At 43.3% G+C, this 25,498-nt stretch overlaps 2 protein-coding genes and 1 non-coding gene across 6 annotated transcripts in view; all 3 read right to left on the bottom strand.

Moving 5' to 3' along the window:
- LOC141182825 (uncharacterized) overlaps positions 1-732 on the bottom strand; it is a 29,265-nt gene extending 28,533 nt beyond the window's left edge. Inside the window, exon 1 of the mRNA XM_073660947.1 lies at positions 674-732. The gene's annotated coding sequence lies outside the window, so the exon portion shown is untranslated. The remainder of the gene's footprint in view (positions 1-673) is intronic.
- An 8,269-nt stretch (positions 733-9,001) lies between these two features.
- The window catches only part of LOC141182818 (uncharacterized), a 30,731-nt gene continuing 14,234 nt past the window's right edge, over positions 9,002-25,498 (bottom strand). For all 4 annotated transcript variants that reach the window (XM_073660940.1, XM_073660939.1, XM_073660938.1 and 1 more), the window contains exons 7-13: positions 19,540-19,697; positions 17,661-17,810; positions 17,355-17,531; positions 17,148-17,271; positions 16,967-17,064; positions 16,678-16,768; positions 9,002-13,206 (exon numbers count right to left, since the gene is read on the bottom strand). In XM_073660940.1, the coding sequence (XP_073517041.1) occupies positions 12,017-13,206; positions 16,678-16,768; positions 16,967-17,064; positions 17,148-17,271; positions 17,355-17,531; positions 17,661-17,810; positions 19,540-19,697 (1,988 nt within the window). In that variant the 3' untranslated portion in view covers positions 9,002-12,016. The remainder of the gene's footprint in view (positions 13,207-16,677; positions 16,769-16,966; positions 17,065-17,147; positions 17,272-17,354; positions 17,532-17,660; positions 17,811-19,539; positions 19,698-25,498) is intronic.
- Positions 15,583-15,701, bottom strand: LOC141182911 (U5 spliceosomal RNA). The gene has a single exon (XR_012257979.1). It is a non-coding gene; the product is annotated as a U5 spliceosomal RNA (small nuclear RNA).

The following is a 25,498-nucleotide window of genomic DNA, read 5'->3' as shown; positions in this document are numbered from 1 at the left end:
TCCTGCATAAGGGGCATAATGGGGGCATCATACATACTGCATAAGGGGCATAATGGGGGCATTACACTGTGTGGGGGCATCATACATACTGCATAAGGGGCATAATGGGGGCATTACACTGTGTGGGGGCATCATACATACTGCATAAGGGGCATAATGGGGGCATTACACTGTGTGGGGGCATCATACATACTGCATAAGGGGCATAATGGGGGCATTACACTGTGGGGGCATCATACATACTGCATAAGGGACATAACGGGGACATTACACTGTGTGGGGGCATCATACATCCTGCATAAGGGGCATTACACTGTGGGGGGCATCATACATCCTGCATAAGGGGCATAATGGGGGCATTACACTGTGTGGGGGCATCATACATAATACATAAGGGGCATAATGGGGGCATTACACTGTGTGGGGGCATCATACATACTGTGTAAGGGGCATAATGGGGGCATTACACTGTGGGGCCAGTAAAGGGGTCCTGTACTATGAGAACAATACGTTTCCTCCCTTCCTGTCTCCATAGTTGGGTCGTATGTATCTATTACAGGAAACAGAACAAAAACCTTATGATTCTTATAAAGGGGCAACACAAGACCCCAAAAGAGTCTCCGTGCTGAAGGGGTTAATGCCCCCTGCGCCCAGTAATGGGGTCTCCACATACCTCCACCTGCAGAGCCGCCACCACATATATGGCTGCTCTGTGAGCACAGGAGCTGTGATGAGGTCACAGGAGGGGAGGAGTCAGGGGTCACATGATCAGGGGCCTCAGTGGATGCAGGACTCTGCTGTGCTGGTTGTCATGGTGCTGGATGAGCTGAAGGTTATGTGTGGGGTCAGGAGGGGTTTACAGTGTGGATGTAGCAGAGCCGCGTGTGTACGAGGTGTACGGAGCAGAGCCATGTGTGTACGAGGTGTACGGAGCAGAGCCGCGCGCGTGTACGAGGTGTACGGAGCAGAGCCGTGTGTGTACGAGGCGTACGGAGCAGAGCCGCGTGTGTACGAGGTGTACGGAGCAGAGCCGCGTGTGTACGAGGTGTACGGAGCAGAGCCGCGTGTGTACAAGGTGTACGGAGCAGAGCCGTGCGTGTACGAGGTGTACGGAGCGGAGCCGCGCGTGTACGAGGTGTACGGAGCGGAGCCGCGCGTGTACGAGGTGTACGGAGCGGAGCCGCGCGTGTACGAGGTGTACGGAGCGGAGCCGCGCGTGTACGAGGTGTACGGAGCGGAGCCGCGCGTGTACGAGGTGTACGGAGCGGAGCCGCGCGTGTACGAGGTGTACGGAGCGGAGCCGCGCGTGTACGAGGTGTGCGGAGCGGAGGCGCGCGTGTACGAGGTGTACGGAGCGGAGCCGCGTGTGTACGAGGTGTACAGATCGGAGCTGTGTGTACGGAGCGGAGCCATGTGTGTACGAGGTGTACGGAGCGGAGCCGCGTGTGTACGAGGTGTACAGATCGGAGCTGTGTATACGGAGCGGAGCCATGTGTGTACGGAGCGGCCAATAGCAAAGCCCTTGAGGTGTGATGAACATACGACCCCCTAAAATAACCCCATTTCGGACACTGTGCCCACGAGGGAAGTCATCTGAGGGTGTAATGGGCGTTCTTACTGTCTTATCCCACAAGTTTCTCACTGATTTCTTTACCACTCGGTTGGGTGTAAATAATATTACATTTGCTCAGAGCCGCAGCGAGGGGCGGACATACCGCCGATGCAGCCGCACCCGGGCCCAGAGGTGGAGGGGGGCCCATGCAGGAAGGGGCGTACTGCTCAGGCAGTAGACCACGCAGCTGCTATGGAGCCCCTTGACTGAGGGCTGATGCTGCTTAACCCTGTCCACTCCCACCCGTAATGATTTTTGACACCCTGGGCAAAGTGCGGCCATTGAAAAATGGGGCATGTCATGCAGGAGAGAGGCTGGTGGCCAATGAACGCTTCCCCATCAGACTGATAAGAGCGCTCATTGGCTGCTGTGTCTGTCCTCCTGCGTGGACTTACAGTGGGTCTTCTGTCTCCTGCTGTTCCTTTCCCAGTAGAATTTCCTCTAAGAGTAGGGGGTTGGGCGAGGAGAGTCCACAGCATCGGACAGCACGTAGGGGCAGGAAGCTGAAATCAGTCCTGTCTGCTGTGTTCCCTCCTCCACAGTGCGTTCTGCAGCCCTCTCCAGAAGACCCCAATATCATAAAAGATTAGTATATGAGTGTATGTATATGTGTGCAGGGCTGCCACCAGGAATTTCAGGCCCCATACTGGCAAAAACTTTTTAGGCACCCTGGAGACTCCGCCCCAGCTCCACCTCCACTCATCGATCCTTCCACAGTCACACCGCCCACTCTTGGAAAAACTCCACTTCTACACCACATCCTTATCAATCACACATTACGGGTATGTGCCCACGCTCAGGAGGCGTCTGCGGCCCCGAAGCTGCGGGATAGCCGTGCGGCTTCTGCCCTCATTTTATGCAATTGAGTGGTGCAATTTTTTTTTAGGACATGTGGAGTTTCCTCATAGAAGTTAGACTGTGGAGAAAGTCCACATGTGGACCCGCAAGAGAAATTGACATGATGCGGGTCTGAAAGACGCGACGCATGCCAGTTTTCGTGGGTGATCCATTGGTGCACAGAGTCGCATAGTGGACATGGGATTTCTAGAAATCCTATACACTATGCTGTAACACCTGGCCGCTGCAGGTTTGTTGCTGCATAAGCTGCAGTGTCAAACCCACAACAGCTCCTGACCATGTGCACATACCCTAACAGTTCCCATAGAACACCAGATCACATACAGTACCTTATGAAAGTATTTGGCCCCCTTGAACTTTTCTACCTTTTGCCACATTTCTGGCTTCAAACATAAAGATATAAAATTCAAATTTTTTTCGGAACAATCAACATCAAATGGGACGAAATTTATTGGATATTTTAAACTTTTTAAAAAAATTTAAAAAGTGGGGCGTGTAATGTTATTCGGCCCCTATACTTTCAGTGCAGCAAACTCACTCCAGAAGTTCAGTGAGTATCTCTGAATGATCCAATGTTGTCCTAAATGACTGGTAATGATAAATAGAATCCACCTTGTGTAATCAAGTCTCCGTATAAATGCACCTGCTCTGTGATAGTCTCAGGGTACTGTTTCAAGTGCAGAGAGCATCATGAAGACCAAGGAACACACCAGGCAGGTCCGAGATACTGTTGTGGCGAAGTTTAAAGCCGAATTTGGATACAAAAAGATTTCCCAAGTTTTAAACATCTCAAGGAGCACTGTGCAAGCGATCATATTGAAATGGAAAGAGTACCAGACCACTGCAAATCTACCAAGACCCGGCCGTCCCTCTAAACTTTCATCTCGAACAAGGAGAAGACTGATCAGAGATGCAGCCAAAAGGCCCATGATTACTCTGGATGAAATGCAGAGATCTACAGCTGAGGTGGGAGAGTCTGTCCATAGGACAACAATTAGTCGTACACTGCACAAATCTGGCCTTTATGGAAGAGTGGCAAGAAGAAAGCCATTTCTAAAAGATATCCATAAAAGTCTTGTTTGAAGTTTGCCACAAGCCACCTGGGAGACACACCAAACATGTGGAATAAGGTGCTCTGGTCAGATGAAACCAAAATCAAACTTTTTGGCCACAATGCAAAACGATATGTTTGGCGTAAAAGCAACACAGCTCATCACCTTCAAAACACCATCCTCACTGTCAAACATGGTGGTGGCAGGATCATGGTTTGGGCCTGCTTTTCTTCAGCAGGGATAGGGAAGATGGTTAAAATTGATGGGAAGATGGACGGAGCCAAATACAGGACCATTCTGGAAGAAAACCTGTTGGAGTCTGCAAAAGACCTGAGACTGGGAGGGAGATTTATCTTCCAACAATACAATGATCCCAAACATAAAGGAAAATCTACAATGGAATGGTTCAAAAATAAACGTATCTAGGTGTTAGAATGGCCAAGTCAAAGTCCAGACCTGAATCCAATCGAGAATCTGTGGAAAGAGCTGAAAACTGCTGTTCATAAACGCCCTCCATCCAACCGCAATGAGCTCGAGCTGATTTGCAAGGAAGAATGGGCAAGAATTTCAGCCTCTCGATGTACAAAACTCCTCTTCCCTCATCCCCTATAGTAATTGTCCACGGGAGAAGAGCTGACACTTTGGCCAGTTGCCTCTATGCAAATCAACACACACATGAGAAGGGCCTTGTAAGCAAATGCTGGCCCAAAAGGTGCTACCAAACCCAATTGACACAGCCTTGTGATAGATTTACAGCTAACTGAGAAGGTTGTATTCTCAGTGCTTCAAAGGGAATGTAACAAAGGCCTGCAAAGCGCCCAAAGCCGATATGGAATAACTAAAGTTCCATATGTCCGATAATAATGGGGCCTATATTTTGGGTGGCAGGGTCAGCTAAGGAACAATATGGATATTTTCCCGTCTCTGTAAGCCCCTCTGTGGCGCAAAAGCAACAAAATAGCAGACGGCAGGTATACCGTCTGTGGTCTCTGGAGAAAGGTAAAATCATAACGGAAAATATGGTATCACTTTCGGGCCTCTATGATCAACCCATGATAAGTTATCGCAAAAAACAGATATCTAATAAAAATATGAAGGCTGGAGACCAGCCCCCGTGATGTCATCACAGGGGGTATGTGGGCAGGTCTCCCCTTAGGCATAAAAGAATCCACGGAGGATGGATCAGCACTTATGTTGGAAGTTACATATTTTGTGTAGCACGGGTCACATTCGCTGAACAGCATCGGAGTGCTTACCTCCAACTATACGGAGTCGCCCCTGCGAACTGTATAGAGTAAGTTGAGAATTGGAAGACAACTGTAATGTGTTACCTGAGAAAGGTTTTCTATAGAGTGTGGTGTCCACTTTATGAGATGTTACTATATTTATTTAAATGGTGTTGAACAGCAATGATGGCCAATGCGTGAGGGATGGAGGAATACAGGTTGACAACATTGCTGGTGACAAACCTATATTCTTCCTGCCACACGAACCTGTCAAAAACCCTCACGACAGACGTAGTATCTTTCACATAGCCTGGTGTTTGAATAACCAGAGGATACAAATGTTCACCAGCCATTGGCTTAAATTCTCATTCAATGAACCCATACCCAAGATAATAGGGCGAAGGGGGGGGGGGGGGGAGAGATACCCTTGTGTGTTTTGGGGAGCCCATGAAAATTGGGTAAAATGGGATAATCAGGTAACAGCCAGCGCTGAAGTTTGTTATTAAACACCGACAAATAAATGCCTTCCTCCAGAATACTGGACAACATTGTTTTATACAAATTGGTAGGATTCATAGAGACCACCAGAGCAGATTTCATATATCAACAGTTCTAATAGCACATACTCTGGGGCATCAGAACATGTCGTGTCCATACATAATAATGATCTCACACATTTTTCTTTCTTTGGTCTTGAAAAAGTTAATTATCCGGTAATGGGTGGAAACAGACAGAAACACCTTAATATGCGTGAAGCCTTCTGGATTTGATGTGTACATACTAAATACCCTTCGGGTAATGAATTTCCGCAATGACCTGTTTTACATCTATTGATGAAATTCATACTGGTTTATTCCCAGCAGACATCTATATGGTGACATTCCAGGTTTTCTGAATTTATTTTGTGTTTTTCCGGTTATTATTTGCCGGTGTACTTATTTGCCTTTCTGTATATTGCGCTATCATCGCTGATTCATCTTCGCAGAACGCACATAAATGATGCAAATATCTTAAAGATTTTTCAGCAATGACGGAGTATTTCCATTGCAATGTTCTGCAGCTTATTTATTTTCCATTTCTCATATATTTATTTTTGTCAGTTTTCTCGCAATATAATTCAATTATTTGTTTTTCGTTGATACAGATAGAAATTCCCGCTACATCCACAGCTTCACGATTCAGTTCTGCATCAGATATTTGTTTTTGTCAGTTTTATTATAATGTAATTACCTGTTTTTCGTTGATACAGATAGAAATGCTTCCTCCATCTATAGCCTCATGATCAGGTTTTCCATCAGACTCTATGCAGACGTCTCCCATTGCCATTGATCTGTTATACATTCAGCTCTTGGATATCATGGATTTGTACGCTCCATCTAATCTGATTCGCCATTACAATGCTCCACAGTAATCTGATTCGCCATTACAATGCTCCACAGTAATCTAATTCGCCATTACAATGCTCCACAGTATTCTGATTCGCCATTACAATGCTCCACAGTAATCTGATTCGCCATTACAATGCTCCACAGTAATCTCACCAGTGTTCTGTACTTGTTCTCGTCTGTTTTACAATGATGCATCTATTTGCCTCCCGTTGATATGACAGATAATGCTCGGTATATCTGCGGCTCTATGATCCTTTGCCAGGATATTATACTTTGCACCAGATCAGATGTGGGTGGATTTCCTTGTAAATCTTCTACTATGTAATCAATTTTGATTTGCATAATTTTTTCCCCTCTATATGTTCATTGTTATAGGTTTATAGTTTCTCCATATTGGTTATTGTGCATATTATTTTATATTATATTTTTACGTGTGTCAGATCGATAAGAACAATATTTCTATTCACAATTTAGACATTGATATGCTTTTTCTCTGTTTATTGGACATTGTTATTGCGATGCTCTATACTGAATCTAGCATCCATCTCATGTATACATGTTCCTGTCCCTCTATAATCAGTATATCCTCCCACCTTCCGTTGCTATAGTTGATGGCATTTGAGATGTTCTGACCCGGTGATCTCACACCTGTACACTTAATCCCGGTGTTGTGTTCCTATATGGGATAATCCCTGGCAGCTAACACCGGAGGTCTTCACACAAATGTCCTGCAATAAACAGTTTATATACAGAGGGGGATACGGATATGCATGAATAAGAGGATGAGGTCTAATTCTATCTTATTTTTCACCATCATGGTGTTTTGCATTTCTGGCTTGTTGTGTGACGCTTGTAATAATCACCTTGTCTGTATTTGATCTCGTTGCCTTCAATGTGAACTGTGGCCGGGATTTTCTTCACACCTTTTGCAAGTCTAATTGATTTCTCATTTTGTATTATGTGACTCCATTGTGCTTGTATATATATATATATATGACTTCATTGTCCTTTTCTCATCTGCTATGACTAAGGGCGCAACCCTAGCGCCAGAAACGTGTAAGAATTTTAAATTTTTTGTTTTTTTTTAAATGATCCAATATATTTTTCTCATATTTTACCTGTTGGAGTGCCGATTTTCTCCTTTTCGTTTTCTTCATATGGCTGTGCTCACCAGCCGGACCGGCACCCTTCAGTGGACTATCTTCACCCTGTTTGGATTCAGCGTTGCAGCTCCCTAACCCTCCCTCCTGTTTCTTTACAATATTTTAACACGTATCCTAGGCCTCGATGTTCCCCATACAAACTTGCTCTTAGAATTGTTGAGACGGGAGAAATCTGAGGAACGCAAACCGGAACGGTCTGAAATATATAAAGAAGATCTGGTAAAATGTCCATTTTGATCACACTAATACAACCAAACCAGGACAAGGGTTTCAAGTTATAATTCATTAAATTTTTAACCATTTGTTCAAGGACGGGGGATATAATTTAAACAATACAGATCATCCAAGTTCCCCAGAATTTGTATACCCAGGTACTTAATTGTGTCTTTTTGCCACTTAAAGGGAAAGTTAGAAATGAGTTATTGTGTCAGTTCAGCGTTAAAAGTTATGTTATGGCTTCTGTTTTAGAGTAGTTGACTTTAAAATTCCTTACATGGCCGAGTTATTCAAATTCCTTTATTATAGAGGGAAATGAGATCATTGGGTTTGAAACATAGAGCAACAGGTCGTCTGCATGTAGAGCTAGTTTATAGTGATGTGAGTCTATAGTAACTCCACTAATATCTGGATTTGTGTGTAATGCTACCACTAAATGTTCCATCACCAATGTGTATAGGAGAGGTGATAAGGGACACCCTTGTCTCGTCCCCTTTTTAATAGAAAATGTGTCATATAGAAGGCCGTTTACCCTATCGCTTTAGGATCAGTGTAGAAGGATAGAATTTTAGATAACAAGAAAGAGTCCAACCTAATTTGTGGTAGGGTGCTCTTCAAGAAAGTCCAATTCACTGTGTCAAACGCTTTTTTAGCGTAGGCAGAAACAAGGCACATTGGGATCCCCTGTTTTTTTGCATGTGAAATTAATGTTTTATTTTTATTATCACGAGCTTCTCTGTCCTTAATGAAGCCAACCTGATCGTTGCTGACAATTGAGGGTAGATTGTGGGAGAGCCGTGTTGTAATTACTTTAGAGAATATTTTGACGTCTACATTATTTAATGATATTGGATGAATATTAGGGCAGGTATTTGGTCCTTTTCCAGGCTTTGATAAAACCGTTATTTGAGCCTTAAGTGATTGGAGGGCAAAAGGGGGAGTCTTCTGAGATATTATCGAACACTTTGGCTAAAAATGGTAATAACAGAGGTGCAAACATCTTATAAAATCTATTATTGAATCCATCTGGCCCAGGGCTCTTCCCGATAGGGAATGATTTAATGGCTTCTCCTATCTCTTGTTCAGTGAAAGCTTGGTCTAGTATCTCCTCCTCAGGGGTCTGTAAGGAAGGAACGGCAGTGTCCATAATATATTTGTCATTTTTAGTTTCAAGAATATTAGGTGGTATGTCGTGGTATTGTCCATGAATATTATATAGCGAACTATAAAAGCAACTAAATGCTTTAGCTAGGTCAGTGGGGTTATGAATTTGTTGTCCGGGGGCCCCTTTTATTTTGGATACGTATGTCCTTTACACGTGTGGATGTAACCTCCTTGCCAATGAGCGACCACATTTATTTGTGAATTCGTACGAGTATCTTCACATGTGATCTTGGCATTTTGTATACGTTTGATCTAGTAAAGACCTTCGCTCCTTTCTTTTTTTTCAATCAGATCATTTTTATTTAACAAAACAAAGAATTACCAACATTTGTTTTTTTTAAATAAACTTTGTGACAAAAAAAAATAAAGAGAAAAACCAGTAAACAATACGACAACCGGTTTACAATGATATAAATCCCAATATCGCTCTATAGTACAATGGTTTGGAACAGTAATTTGCACATAAATATCTGAATACTTCATGACTGCTTATTTTTTTCCCTATTGAGACAGCAAAAGAAAAAGAATATATCTAAGAAGGGACAATTGTGTGGACTGAGACAATTATTATTTGCTGACACCTTGGGTATAAGGATATAAATTCCTGGTTTACTATAAGGAAATGGACAAACGATCCAGTATAGTATTTCTGTGAAGGTTCTTTGAAGCAATACCTGGTGTATTTAACCATTGTTCCCATATTTGTATGGATTTCTTGAGAGCGTTCCTTTAATATAAGCTCCACTTTCCAAGCATAGAGTGTTATTTTTCCTGGATTTTAGTTCTGTTATCGTTTGGGGAGAATTGTCTATCCAATGTAGTGCCAACAACTTTCTGGCTTGGAATAATATTCCTGAGCTAGCTATTGCCATATGGGAGTCTGGATCTACGTCCTCTCCCAGGAGTCCTAGAATACAGATTTTAGGTTCCAACTGAAGTTGTATCCCAAATACAGATAGTACAAGAGCGATCACCCCCTTCCAGGGGGGTGAGGTGGCCACACATATCAGGATTGGGGGATGAGGGGAACCAAGCATACCAGGATTGGGGGATGAGGGGTACCATGCATACCAGGATTGGGGGATGAGGGGTACCATGAATACCAGGATGAGGAATGGGGTGCCATGCATACCAGGATGAGGGGTACCACACATACCAGGATTGGGGGGGTGAGGGGTGCCATACATACCAGTATAGGGATGAGGAGTGCCATGCATACAAGGATTAGTGGGTGAGGGGACCATGCATACCAGTATTGGGGGGTGTGGGGTGCCATGCATATCAGAATAGGGATGAGGGGTACCATACATACCGGATAGGGACCAAGGGTACCCTACATACCAGGATAGGAATGCGGGGTACCATGTAGACCAGGATAGGAATGCGGGGTACCATGAATACCAGGATAGGGATGAGGGGTACCATACATACCAGGATAGGAATGCGGGGTACCATGCATACCAGGATGAAGGGTACCATGCATACTAGAATAAGGATGAGGGGTACCATGCATACCAGTATAGGGATGAGGGGTGCCATGCATACCAGTATAGGGATGAGGGGTGCCATGCATACCAGGATAGGGGATGGGGTGCCATGCATACCAGGATAGGGATGAGGGCGCCATATATACCATGATTGGGGATGAGGCGTGCCATGCATATCAGGATGAGGGATTGGGTGCCATGCATACCAAGTTTCTGGGATGAGGAGGCCATACATACCAGAATTGGGATGAGAGGTGCCATGTATACCAGGATGAGGGATGAGGTGTCATGCATACCAGGATAGGGATGAGGGGTACCATGCATACCAGGATAGGGATGAGGGGTACCATACATACGAGGATAGGAATGCGGGGTACCATTCATACCAGGATGAGGGGTACCATGCATAGCAGAATAGGAATGAGGGGTACCATGCATACCAGAATAGGGATGAGTGGTGCCATACGTACCAGGATAGGGGATGGGGTGCCATGCATACCAGGATAGGGATGAGGGAGCCATATATACCAGGATTGGGGATGAGGCGTGCATTGCATACCAGAATGAGGGATTGGGTGCCATGCATACCAGGTTTCTGGGATGAGGAGGCCATACATGCCAGATTTGGAATGAGGGGTGCCATGCATACCAGGATTGGGGATGAGGGGTGCCATACATACCAGGATTGGGGATGAGGGGTGCCATGCATACCAGGATTGGGGATGAGGGGTGCCATGCATACCAGGATTGGGGATGAGGGGTGCCATGCATACCAGGATAGGATGGTGGGGACAGGATGGGGGCAGCAGAAATACCAGGAGGGGGGCAGCACATACCAGCATGGGAGACCATATACCAATAAAAATGCTCGCCACCCGGGCGTAGAATGGGTTCAATAGCTAGTTACAATATACAGGAGCATGATCTGACCAAACAGCAGTTCCTACCTGAGATGTAGGTTGCCATGTAGGCAAGTGACAGCTAATTAAGAAAAGGACTATATGGCTATGCATAATATGTAAAGGAGAATAATAGGTATAATCCTTTACGTCTGGATGTAGTATCTTCCATACATCGACCGGTTGAGACCAAAGCACAATTAGCAAAGCTTTTGTTTGTGTTTTAGATTGGTGACTCCAGCTCAGGGACGTGTCTAAAGAAGGATCCAAGACAAAATTAAAGTCACCTCCAGTGATAAGGTCCTCCGCAAAATATTTTAGTTTGTTTAAGTAATGACGACTTGTCTTAATTTGGTCACTTACAGGCTGGAGCTGTCTGGCATCATGAGGGTTAAGACTGCTTCTTTTTCCATGCTGAGGTGAGGCAGTAATAGCTCCGGAGCAGGAAGATAAGACCTTCCATAAGAAACTCTGCATACCAGACATGCTGACAGAGGTGGAGGACCTCAGATTAACCTCTGATCTCTTCTTTCTTTCCCATATCGAAAGTCATGTTTGAGGCTGTAAATTGCTTATAATTCCGCCAAGAACACGGTCTGAAGAGAGTACTCTCAGTGTGTGCATTCTCTTGGTGATATGTCCAGGCCATGTCCTCCCTGTTGATGTACAATACGTCTGAAGGTGGCGTTGATTGGCAGCAGGATTGTGTGATGTAACAGCCTTACAGAAACGCAAGTTGTGACACCAATGGAACGGCGCCAGAACAGGAAGTGCGTATGAGTGTTTTTATTTTAACAAGGCCAAACATGAGGAATGAGAAGGAGTTGTCCTAGTAGCGGACAACCCCTTTATGAAGATACAATATTCGGTTAAAAATGAAAAAGGCTTCTCCCCTGTATGACTTCTCTGAAGCTTGTTAAGAGTTGATTTCTGTGTAAAACTTTTCTCATATTAAGAACATGAAAATGGCTTCTCGTCTGTGTGAGTTCTCTGGTGACTAAGAAGTGATGATTTCTTCACAAAACATTTCCCACATTCTGAACAGCAAAAAGGCTTCTCCCCTGTGTGACTTCTCTGGTGATTAACCAAATCTGATTTCCGGCTAAAACATTTCCTACATTCTGAACAGCAAAAAGGCTTCTCCCCTGTGTGACTTCTCTGGTGATTAACCAAACTTGATTTCCGGCTAAAACATTTCCCACATTCTGAACAGGAAAAAGGCTTCTCCCCTGTGTGAGTTCTCTGGTGCTCAACCAATTCCGTTTTCCGGGTAAAACATTTTCCACATTCTGAACAGGAATAAGGCTTCTCCCCTGTGTGAATTCTTTTGTGCGTAACAAAACCTGATTTCCAGCTAAAATATTTTCCACATTCTGAACAGAAAAAAGGCTTCTCCCCTGTGTGAGTTCTCTGGTGCTCAACCAATTCTGTTTTCCGGCTAAAACATTTTCCACATTCTGAACAGGAAAAAGGCTTCTCCCCTGTGTGAGTTCTCTGGTGCTTAACCAAATCTGATTTCCAGCTACAACATTTTCCACATTCTGAACAGGAAAAAGGTTTCTCCCCTGTGTGAGTTCTCTGGTGCTTAAACAAATCTGATTTATCTTTAAAACATTTCCCACATTCTGAACAGCAAAAAGGCTTCTCCCCTGTGTGAGTTCTCTGGTGATTAACCAAATCTGATTTCTGGTTAAAACATTTCTCACATTCTGAACAGGAAAAAGGCTTCTCCCCTGTGTGAGTTCTCTTGTGCTTAACCAAACACGATTTCCGGCTAAAACACTTTCCACATTCTGAACAGGAAAAAGGCTTCTCCGCTGTGTGAGTTCTCTGATGTCTGATTAAACTTGATTTCTCTGTAAAACATTTTCCACTTTCTGAACATGAAAATGGCTTCTTTGTTTTAGGATCAATTTCTTTTTTATTGCTTATTTTGTGACTTTGATTTTCCTTAGTAGTCGATAATGAATCAGAAGACAGGACCTGTTTCAAATGATCAGATGACAGATCTTTGCTGTGAAGGGATGATTGTAAATCTGGAGAAATGTCATTCACTTCAATTGTATCTTGTGTGATCTCAAGATCATCTGATTTAAAAATTGAAGATGTCAGCTGTCCCTCTGATCTCCTGGTACAGTCATCTGCCAAGAATAAAACCAATTATTATTTATGAATAACATATCCTTAAAATTTATATTGTTGAATATTTCTACTTAAACTCTACGTAAAAATGTACTTTATGTAAAAGTATCATTATTTACCAAGAAAACATATCACAGAAAAATCAGCCTTACCAACACCAAATCAGATAACAAATGCATTAGCATTTTAGTGTTGGTTGTGTGTACTGGGGTGTCTGTCCATGTGGGGTGCACTTATATAGTGCTGGGCAGCCTTCCTACCCAGTATGGACATCATCAGTATCCTAAGCCAGACACTGTGCATCAAACCTACCTGTGTGACTGGCGTCCTATGCAAGCTTCATCTGTGTGCATCTTTAATACTAGGCAACCACCCGCTCCATGAATTGGTACGATTATTGGTGTTAGTAAGGCTGTATCTTTTTCTGTGATTTTTTTTAATTTTGCCCTATGTTAGCCGTCATTATTCACTAAGACAATAACAGTTCACAGTCTAATAGAAAACCTCATCGCATGAACCAGTAGAGCATGGTGTTCATTCTGCCTCCCAAATATGGAATAAAAAGCCACAAAACAATGTTATGTAGGCAAAACTAATATCAATAAAAACTTCTACTCATCTCACAAAAAACAAGTCCCCACTCAGGTCCATCACCTGTCAATGGAAAACCAGAGGTTTCCACATTATTAGTGGCTCAAAGGCTTTTGAAAAGCAACATGGCTTCCATAAACCAATCCAGCAATATCCACTCCCCCAAAGTCAGATCTCCCCCTCACTTCTGAGCCTTGCAGTGTGCCCAAACCACATTTATCATCCATGTATTCGGCATTACTATAGTGAGAAGAACCCACTTAATTGATGTTGTGTGTCTCCTTTAGCACAATATGGGCACTATGTGTTGGGTAATGAAATTATATATTTGTAATTTTCACTCTCCAACATCCACTGCGTGCTAATTTCCGGAAAGCGCCTGTGGAGTCAAAATAGTCACTACTCCTATAGATTAATTCACTGAGGGTTATAATTTCCAAAATGGAGTCACTATGGGGATTTCTACTGCTCTGGTTTTCTGCCATTTTGTCATATTAGGGCTTCTGTAAATGGTGTGTCCCATCTCCTCTGGGATCTGCTCCTGTGACGTCTGCTTCTGTCACCAGGAGCCGCCTTATTCATCCTGCAGGTGGCGCTGGTGATGGAGGAGACATCAGAACCAGAAGCTCTGGTCGGCGCAGGCTCTGTCCAGCCTCTAAGATTAGGGTGCCTGGGACCTGTAGCACCATCCAGTCTGGCAGTATGGGTGTGTGTGCTGTCCAGCTGGAGTAATCTGCTCCTTACTTCAGCCATTTAGAAAGCACTACACCCTACTAAAGCTGGAAGCATATTGCTGGAAGCTGCCAGATACAGACAGCCTTGTTCTCCTCGGGTTCAGTCCTCTGTGCTCAGCTCCCGGCTTGTGTATTTGATTCCTGTTGTGACCTCGGCCCGTTTACTGACTACTCTTGTGTGATTTTGTATTTTCTCTGACCTCCATGTTCTGACCCGGCTATCTGACTATTCTTCTTGCCATCTCACACCACAGAACATTAGGTAACACTGTGGCCCAAGCTTAGGGGGGTCTCTGTCTAAGTCCAAATCCATGTAGAGGGGGTAAAAGGATGATGAGCAAGGCAAACCCTGGGATCTGGAAAATGGAGTAGATAGCGCTAAGCCTGTTTGTGGTAGCCATCTTTTGAGCTGTCAGGTGACAACGAACAGTGTCCCCAATACATTGTGTCTGCACACCATCCCAGCAAAATCTGCATTCAAATAGCTAAATGGCGCTCCTTCCCTTCTTAACCTGCCATGTGCCCAGACAGTAGTGTACAATTGCATACAAGGTATTGTCAGATTCAAGAGAAGTTGGAAAATTATTTGTAAGGTCCATTTGTTTCCTATTATCCTTTGTGAAGAATACCAAAGTTACACACGTCAGATTTGAAAAATGTCAGAGATAGGTGCTGGGAAAGGAAGTTGTTTCTGCGCTCTCTGGAGTCACGACAAAGCATTATTATGGATAAAAATGTAGGTTAATTGTCTACGCATTTCAGAGACCACCGACTCCTTCCTCAGGACAAACCGTACATAACCTCTTTAACGGGTTTAGTGGTTTAATAACATAGCGGGTTTGGGGGAGCAGATGAAGCTCTCCATTTTTCAGCTCTTTGTGGTTGTTTTTTTCTTTCCATTTTTGGAGCATCCTTCAGTTAAGGGTAAAAAAAAAAGCAAAAGCATTTAGTCAACGCCCAGAATATAAATACCCCGATACCACAAACCATTCAGCAGTTTTGCAGACATTGTGTAAAATCAAAGTAAAATTCCCGGCAATCTTTCAATTTGTGTTTAAAAAAAAAAAAAATTGAAAAAATATCTTCACAAAACTCAGTTTTGCTTCTCTCCATGGAAATCTTTAGCAAAAGGCGAAAGATTTTTACATTCTGAAGAGAAGCCAGAGTATTTTTCCATAGATTTGAAAAATGGGCCCAGATAGGAACACAAAATTGGCTGCAGGAAGGGGTTAAATCAGAGTATTTTGGGCACTAACTACTAAAGTAAAAACTGTGAGTATAGACAATAACACATCTACTGAAATGATCAAACTCAACAGTCTTCATCAGAGAAAAATGAGTAAGTAGTGGTGAAACCTCTCTGGGGTAATTAGAGTATGGGGCTCGGTGGCTCTTGGCAATCTAAACTATCGTAAGGGCCAATATTTTCTGTCAGAGGAGTTTCAAGAAGAAATATTAGACGTTCAAAGAGAACTTTTTATAATAGTGCAGAGCTGAGGTGTCTTAAATTTAGCTTAGAGATATATCATGGCACAGGTGTAATGTTTTGTTTTTTTTTGTTTAGTTTATCACAATCTGGTTTGAAGTTAGTCGGTTTTAAAAGAAACTGAAAAGTCAGGATAAAGGGAAACTCTTGTTATTGTACAGAAATTCACACTTGGCCCTCACTGCACATTTAATGTTGTAGATCATAAATGTGAAGTTTGGCCAGAAAGACTGGACCTGGTCTTGTAGGAACCATATGAGGACATTCAGCAGCACAGAATGGAGAGAAGGTAGATTCATCCAATAAGATATCAGGGTTGTAGGAAGCCAACAGCATCATTACCCTCCGCTTTCTCTTACAGGCCCATCATAATATTATTCTTCAAGTGATTTTCTGGCTTTGTGGTTTACAGATCTGGGCAGGTAACGTCTCCTAATCACAGGGAGTAGGTGGATCCTCCAGGTTGTAAGTTCTATGGAAAAGGGTTTCAATGCCCAAAATCATTTGAACAGTTTTGGGTGGAAGAGAATGTTGTGGTCTAGAGGCAAAATGGTGATCACACGATTGTGATACGGCCGGACTACACAACCGATAAAGCAGCCACAGCCGGTGACTGAGAAGAATCTGTAACTTCTCAGCAATTAGTGGTTACTACTCACCTGGGTAGTCATATGTAGGAATCTCCTCTTTACACCACTCATCACCCCTCACATATGTCTCTGTAGTATTAATATGGGTCAGATCTTCACCCTGAAACAAATATTGTAAAAGTCACAAACAGATGCAGAAGTCCCATCTATGATCAGCTCTAATCCTGCCATCTTCACCGTTCTCATTACACAAAAGGAAAACACATAATACTGGTGGATAAAACAAGACTGAGCACAAGACCTTCACAGCCATCTACACATCATAGGGGAGATCTCATGACACCTTCTCTCCATCTACCTGATGATCCTGAGGAACACTGGGATCTTCTTGTTTATAGTCCTGTGGAAGAAGAGGATGGGGACATCTCTCTGGTGTTGTCCTCTTACTGGATAGATCTGGAAGAAACACATACAGGGACTGAATTCATTCTTTACATACAGATAATTATAGGCCGTGTGTATTTAGTCCTGTCCATTACCTGGTGATGTGAGGGGCTGGGGAACCTCCATCATGACGTCTTTGTACAAATCTTTGTGTCCTTCTAAATACTCCCACTCCTCCATGGAGAAATAGACAGTAACATCCTCACATCTTATAGGAACCTGACACATACAATGATACCGTCATCCCCCCGATCCTTTCATAGCGTTACTGTATAATGTCCCAGCATTCCCAGCACGGTCACCTCTCCAGTCAGCAGCTCAATCATCTTGTAGGGGAGTTCTACGATCTTCCGGTCATTGATGTCATCATGTATGAAGGGGTGAGATGGAGGCCCTGTGATTGGGCTCAGGGGTCTTTCCCATCCCTCAGACACATGGACCTGACAGCGCTCACTAGAGGTCTTCACTAATATGTAATCCTGGTTATGGAAAGACATATAAATAAATCTCACTACAGACATTTCCAGAGTCCTCACCTCTCCAGTTCTGTTCATCTGTTATTCCCATAGATAAGAATGATGTAATGGGACGTCATCAGAATCTCTCACCTCTCCAGTAAGACGGAAGAGGATTTTTAGGGTGAGGTGTAATATTCCCTCCGCCATCTTGTCTCTGTCCAAATCCATCTTTGATGGGTCCATTAGGAAAATTCTCTTAAATAGAAGAAATTCACTGAGAGGATCTGATATTGTAGGGACCTGAATGAGAAGATGATGAGCAGATGTAACATCATAAAAATCCTGTGTAATAATACAATTACTGGAGATAATAAGGGAAACATATGAGATTTATTATTTTACAGTATTTAGTTTTCTTCTTTACATATACTATTAAAACCTATATATTTTAGGACACAGACAACACGCAGTTTCTTCCTTGGAGTCTGTAGCTGAACACATTTCTCAAAGACTCATCTGCCATAAAGCTTATTCTCCTCTCATTTACAGACACTGCAATCGGCATTAGCAATACTGCAGGAAATATTCATTACACGTGACATGAGAAATAACTACTTCATGAGGAGGACATCTTCATCTTCTACTACGGCTCTTGAAACATATTTAGCCAGAGTTCTTCACTGACTACATCTCCACCAGCCGTCTATATGAATGTTTCCCGTCTTCCCCGGACTGTAATCTTCTATCACATTAGATCTCATGTTTGAACAGAAAAAAGGCTTCTCCCCTGTGTGAATTCTCTGATGTTTGATTAAACTTGATTTCTCTGTAAAACATTTTCCCCATTCTGAACAAGTAAATGGCTTCTCCTCTGTGTGACTGCTCTGGTGATTAACAAGATTTGATTACTGGTTAAAAAACTTCCCACACTTGGAACAAAAAAATCTATTTTCTGCTGTGTGAATGTTTTCATGTTTAAGGCTATGTGCCCACGATGCAGAAATGCTGCATATTTTTTACGCTTCTCCCTGGCAGGAAAAACGCATGCATTTTTTACATGCATTTTTCCCGCCAGGTAGATGCGTTTGTCAAGCGTCTTTGCATGCATTTCTGCATGCGGGTTATCAAGCGCTTTTCCGAGCGATTTTAGCATCACTTGGAAAAGTGCTTGACAACTTGTTCACACTATATAAATCCATGCAACCAGCATGGATTTATAGTAGTGTGACCAAGTTAGTTAAAAAAAAAAGAATAAGAATGTTAAAAAATAAAAAAAATAAGTTTATACTCACCTTCCGATGTCCTCCCGGTGTTATCTCCGCTGCGTCCGGTGTGTTGGGCAGCTCGCTCTGTTGTGAAGGACCTGCGGTGATGTCATTGAGCCATGTGATGGGTCACATGACTCTGACGTCATGGCAGGTCCTTCACAACAGCGCGAGCATTGCAAGAGACGGGACGGAGCAGACAAAACACCGGGAGGACATCGGAAGGCGAGTATAAACTTCATTTTTTATTTTAAATTCTTTCTTTTACAGTTTCTATGGTACCCAGGTCTGGATGAGAGTCTCCTCTTCTCCAGACTTGGGTACCCTCCGCACATAGAAAAGCATAATATCCGTGTGTACAAATGTACTGACACGGATATTATGCGTTTCAATGCAAGTCAATGGCGGCGATTACGCTGCGTGTCCGCAAAATGAATGGACATGCTGCGGATTTTTGAGCGCAGCATCAACGCTGCGGAAAAATCCGCAGCATGGGCATTGACATTGCGGCTTGTCATTGGGGACCCTGGGGGGCGGATTACCAAGCGTTTCCCAAGCGTTTATGCTGCGGAAATTTCGCAGCATAAACGCTTGGAAAACGCATAGTGGGCACACAGCCCAAGAAAAGACTTTTCGAGGGAAAAACTTTTTCCATATTCTTAACATGAAAATGGCTTCTTTGTTTTAGGAGCAATTTGTTTTTTAATGCTTATTTTGTGACTTTGATTTTCCTTAGTAGTCGGTAATGAATTAGAAGACAGAACCTGTTTCAAATGACCAGATGACAGATCTTTGCAGTGAATGGATGATGGTATATCTGGGTTAATGGCATTCACTTCAATTGTATCCTGCGGGATCTCAAGATCATCTGATTTAAAAATTGAAGATGTCAGCTGTTCCTCTGATCTCCTGGTACAGTCATCTGCCAAGGATAAAACCAATTATTATTTATAAATAACATATACTTAAAATTTATATTGTTGAATATTTCTAATTAAACTCTCCATAAAAATGTACTTTATGTAAAAGTATCATTATTTACCAAGAAAACATATCACAGAAAAAAATCAGCCTTACCAACACCAAATCAGATAACAAATGCATTAGCATTTTAGTGTTGGTTGGGTGTACTGGGGTGTCTGTCCATGTGGGGTGCACTTATATAGTGCTGGGCAGCCTTCCTGATGTAATAGTATGGGCATCATCACTATCCTAAGCCAGACACTGCATCACACCTACCTGTGTGACTGGCGTCCTATGCAAGCTTCATCTGTGTGCATCTTTAATACTAGGCAACCACCCCCTCCATGAATTGGTAGGTTTGTGAGTGGTTGCTTCATCAGTATTTAGCACCTGCGCTGCCCCCCCCCCCCCCCACACACCTTTATCATTAGGGTCTTCTGCATCCTGCTAGTGCATTTGTTACAGTCATATGAAAAAGTTTGGGCACCCCTATTAATCTTAAGCTTAATGTTCTATAAAAATTGGTGTTTTTGCAACAGCTATTTCAGTTTGATATATGTAATAACTGTTGGATACAGTAATGTTTCTGCCTTGAAATGAGGTTCATTGTACTAACAGAAAATGTGCAATCTGCATTCAAACAAAATTTGACAGGTGCATAAGTATGGGCACCTCACCAGAAAAGTGACATTAATAGTTAGTAGATCCTCCTTTTGCAAAAATAACAGCCTCTAGTCGCTTCCTGTAGCTTTTAATGAGTTCCTGGATCCTGGATGAAGGTATTTTTGACCATTCCTCTTTACAAAACAATTCCAGTTCAGTTAAGTTTGATGGTCGCCGAGCATGGACAGCCCTCTTCAAATGATCCCACAGATGTTCAATGATATTCAGGTCTGGGGACTGGGATGGCCATTCCAGAACATTGTAGTTGTTCCTCTGCATGAATGCCTGAGTAGATTTGGAGCGGTGTTTTGGATCATTGTCTTGCTGAAAGATCCATCCACTTTGTAACTTCATATTTATCACTGATTCTTGAACACTATTGTCAAGAATCTGCTGATACTGAGTGGAATCCATGCGTCCCTCAACTTTAACAAGATTCCCAGTGCCAGCATTGACCACACAGCCCCAAAGCATGATGGAACCTCCACCAAATTTTACTGTGGGTAGCAAGTGTTTTTCTTGGAATGCTGTGTTTTTTTGCCACCATGCATAACGCCTTTTTGTATGACCAAATAACTCAATCTTGATTTCATCAGTCCACAGGACCTTCTTCCAAAAAGAAATTGGCTTCTCCAAATGTGCTTTTGCATACCTCAGCCAACTCTGTTTGTGGCGTGCTTGCAGAAACGGCTTCTTTCGCATCACTCTCCCATACAGCTTCTCCTTGTGCAAAGTGCCTTGTATAGTTGACCGATGCACAGTGACACCATCTGCAGCAAGTTGATGCTGCAGCTCTCTGGAGGTGGTCTGAGGATTGTCCTTGACTGATCTCACCATTCTTCTTCTCTGCCTTTCTGATGTTTTTCTTGGCCTGCCACTTCTGGCCTTAACAAGAACTGTCCCTGTGTTCTTCCATTTCCTTACTATGTTCCTCACAGTGGAAACTGACAGGTTAAATCTCTGAGACAGCTTTTTGTATGCTTCCCCTGAACAACTATGTTGAATAATCTTTGTTTTCAGATCATTTGACAGTTGTTTTGAGGAGCACATGATGCCACTCTTCAGAGGAGATTCAAACATGAGAACAACTTGCAAGTGGCCACTTTAAGTAGCTTTTCTCATGATTGCATACACCTGGCTATAAAGTTCAAAGCTCCATGAGGTTACAAAACCAAAAAAAGTGCTTTAGTAAGTCAGTAAAAAGTAGGTAGGAGTATTTAAAACAAGAAAATGATAAGGGTGCCCATACTTATGCACCTTTCAAATTTTGTTTGAATGCAGATTGCACATTTTCTGTTAGTACAATAAACCTCATTTCAAGGCAGAAACATTACTGTGTCCAACAGTTATTACATATATCAAACTGAAATAGCTGTTGCAAAAACACCAATTTTTATAAAACATTAAGCTTAAGATTAATAGGGGTGCCCAAACTTTTTCATATGACTGTATATGATTTGGTGTTGGTAAGGCTGTATCTTTTTCTGTGATTTTTTTTAATTTTGCCCTATGTTAGCCGTCATTATTCACCAAGACAATAACAGTTCACAGACTAATAGAAAACCTCATAGGATGAACCAGTGGATCGTAGTGTCCAACTGTTTGTTAATTCTGCCTCCCAAATATGCAATAAAAAGCCACCAAACAATGTTATGTAGGTGAAATAATACCAATAAAAACTTCTACTCATCTCACAAAAAACAAGTCCCCACTCAGATCCATCATCTGTCAATGGAAAACCAGAGGTTTCCACATTATTAGTGGCTCAAAGGCTTTTGAAAAGCAACATGGCTTCCATAAACCAATCCAGCAATATCCACTCTCCCAAAGTCAAATCTCACCCTCACTTCAAAGCCTTGCAGTGCCCCCAAGCCACATTTAGCATCCATGTATTTGACATTACTATAGTGAGAAGAACCCACTTAATTGATGCTGTGTGTCTCCTGGAGCACAATCTGGGCACTATGTGTTGGGTAATGAAATTATATATTTGTAATTTTCACTCTCCAACATCCACTGCGTGCTAATTTCCGGAAAGTGCCTGTGGAGTCAAAATAGTCACTACTCTATAATTTCCAAAATGGTGTCCCTTTATGAGGATTTCTACTGTTCTTGTTTTCTGCAATTTGGTCACATTAGGGCTTCTGCAAATGGTGTGTCCCATCTCCTCTGGGATCTGCTCCTGCGATGTCTGCTTCTCTCTCCAGAAGCCGCCTTATTCATCCTGCAGGCGGCGCTGGTGATGGAGGAGACGTCAGAACCAGAAGCCCTGGGCGGCGCAGGCTCTGTCAAGCCACTAAGATTAGGGTGCCTGGGACCATTAGTACTATCCAGTCTGGCAGTACGGGTGTGTGTGTTGTCCAGTTGGAGTAATCTGCTCCCTGCTTCAGCCAACTGGAAAGCACCACACCCTACTAAAGCTGGAAGCATATTGCCGGAAGCTGCCAGATACAGCCTTGTTCTCCTCTGGTTCAGTCCTCTGTGCTCAGCTCCCGGCTTGTGTATTTGTTTCCTGTTCGGAGAATCTCTAATCCCGTTTATTTTACTTAGCATTATATATTGTTTTGAGTATATCAATAGCCAATCACCTACAGCCGTACTACAGGCTTAAACCAATGTTAGTACGATTATTACAGAAACACACATATGGTCATATTATCGTTAGTTCGGCACATGATGGAAAGTTACAAGGTTATACATCCCGGCCTAGACTAGATAGATAACAGGAGCAGGGTGTTTCATAGAATGTTCTTGAGAGAAAAGGTTCTTGTGAGAAAATTGCATGTGAAGCAGGAGAAAAGAATGAAAGAATGTATGCTATGCAAGGTGTAATAATAACATCATTTTAGAAGCTAGCACAAAATGAAGTAACTATAGCATGAATATCGATATGTCCTTTACATCAACCTTGTAACATAATAATTTGACACTCACTTGGTCAACCGTGAAGGGTCATTGCTGCCCTCCCTCAACAGCTTGGTGCCGTGACTCGGATCCCTAACCAGGGACGCCCCACCACCTCTGGACGTCCACAAAGAGAGACTTGCTTTCGGCCTCCCCCACTGGAATTGGGACTGATCATCCCCCACAAAAGCCACAGTAAGTGCCCGAGTTCTTTACTAGTGATACTGACCATTTGGCGTGGTTTCCACGTGGTGCGTGGTTGTTTGCAGTATGTCTGGATGTCTTGGTTGGATATAGTCAAAGGTGAGACTATAGGGGTGTAGTCCCATTAGGGGTCTGATATTGATAACTTTTAAAGCAGTACCACCTCGGATTGACAAGTGAATATTGTATGAATCTTCCTTAACTTCTGACAAAGATTCTTAGGAGACTGAACACTATTATTATCAGTCGCGGCAGGTGATCGAAGATTGGGTAGGACACGCACACAGATATAAGTATATTGAGTGTCCGGAGGGCTGCAGACGCGAGCTCTCCTCCTTTCACCTAGTACCGTACGTGACTTCCCCGAAGGGAGGGGCGAGTCAGTGGAACAGTTGAGGCCGGCCGGACTCATACTGTGCACAAATCAAGGATCTTTGTCAGTCGAAAGGCAGCAGTGCAGTGATTAATCAATGTTTCTGTGGAGCAGAAAGAAAGTGTCTCCCCCTCAGGAGGGAGAGGATGTGATGACTATCATGGTCGGTTGAGAGGGGAAAAGATCATTTAAGAATGAACCAAAAGTGTTTAAGTTGTTAAACTTTCCCGTGGAGGGGAGACTTCAGCCTTCATTGTGGGACGAAGGAATCCGGCAGAAAAGGGGAAGATTAGTTGACTGTGGATTGTTGGAAGATGCTGAAAAGTTTAAGAAAGTTGCACATGAGATTTGTGGTGATGGATATGTTGAAATAGAGGAGGAGCCTGGTTATTTCAATTATCTTTATGTCAAGAAAGTAAAATTATCTAGCACTGTGACAAAGACTGGCTGTTTTGTGCTACAAAATGAAGCTGATGGGGAAAAGGTAGAGGAGGAAGTAGATTCCCCTTCCCAACTTATGTGTCCACAAACTGAATCTGAAGCCCCTAAAGAAGCATCCCCTACCCCCACAAATGTAGCCGTACCCCAGCCCCTGAATCCGGAAACTGAGCAATTTATACCTAAGGAGATTAAATACCCTGCACTTCCCACTGGTGGCCAGCCACCACCATATAACCCAGATGGCTGGCTTTGTAAAGTGTGTTGGGTCACCAATCCGGGATGGCGCGAGACGTGTTATAATTGTGGAACACGCAGACCCAGTGTTGTAGCACCAACCTTCCCATTACTTAACGCTGACGGTGGGTATTATGAACCATTGCCCCCACCTGCTCCCGCCATGGTCCACACTCCATTCGGGGAGACCCAGGGACCTCTGAACTCTACCCTATTCACCCTCTCCCGAACTGGGGAAATAGAACATGGACACGAGTACCAGGAGGTGGCGTCTGTTTTGCTGAATGGTCCTTCGGAATTTTCCACTATACTGAGAATAGGCATGGGGAGTACACCGCAACAGCAAGTTGGGATCATTGTAAACGCAGCAAATGCAAAATTACAGCATGGGGGGGGGGGAGGGCTAGCTGCAGAAATATGTCGTATTGGGGGGCCTACAATACAAACTACATCCAACGATTACAAAATATGATCCCCTGGATGTACCCAGGTCACAACACCTGCTTACAGAAACAATTCAAAACACCATAGCATATGCATCACAGCTTCATGCGGTCCCAACCCTAGCCCTGCCATTTATTTCCACCGGTATTTTTGGATATCCAAAACAAGACGCAGCCAAAATAATAGTCGGGGGTATAAAGTAATACATCGCCACGCATCCAACTAAATTGAGAGAGATAAGACTCTTGGCCATCGACAGGGATCTCGTTTATTATGCCGCTCAACTAATCAAACCCGATATCTGGTCTCCCCCAGTGTTCCCCTACCTCCAAGATCTCCCAACAATCAGTACTCATGCTGATTTCCCTCCAGCTCCACCCCCTCTCACAAAGATGGAGGAAATGGAGGAAGCGGACCACAATACCAGCCCACCCAAATATACCCCGTTTACCCCAGTACAGACAGATACTCTGTGTAACCGTCTCCCGGATCCCGAA

Source organism: Phyllobates terribilis, unplaced genomic scaffold, assembly GCF_046119375.1.
Source record: "Phyllobates terribilis strain yellow unplaced genomic scaffold, ASM4611937v1 Scaffold_36__1_contigs__length_13169755, whole genome shotgun sequence".
Classification (NCBI taxonomy): Eukaryota; Metazoa; Chordata; class Amphibia; order Anura; family Dendrobatidae; genus Phyllobates; species Phyllobates terribilis.
The sequence above is the reverse complement of the archived record's forward strand: the minus strand, read 5'-3'. Positions and strand labels throughout refer to the sequence as shown.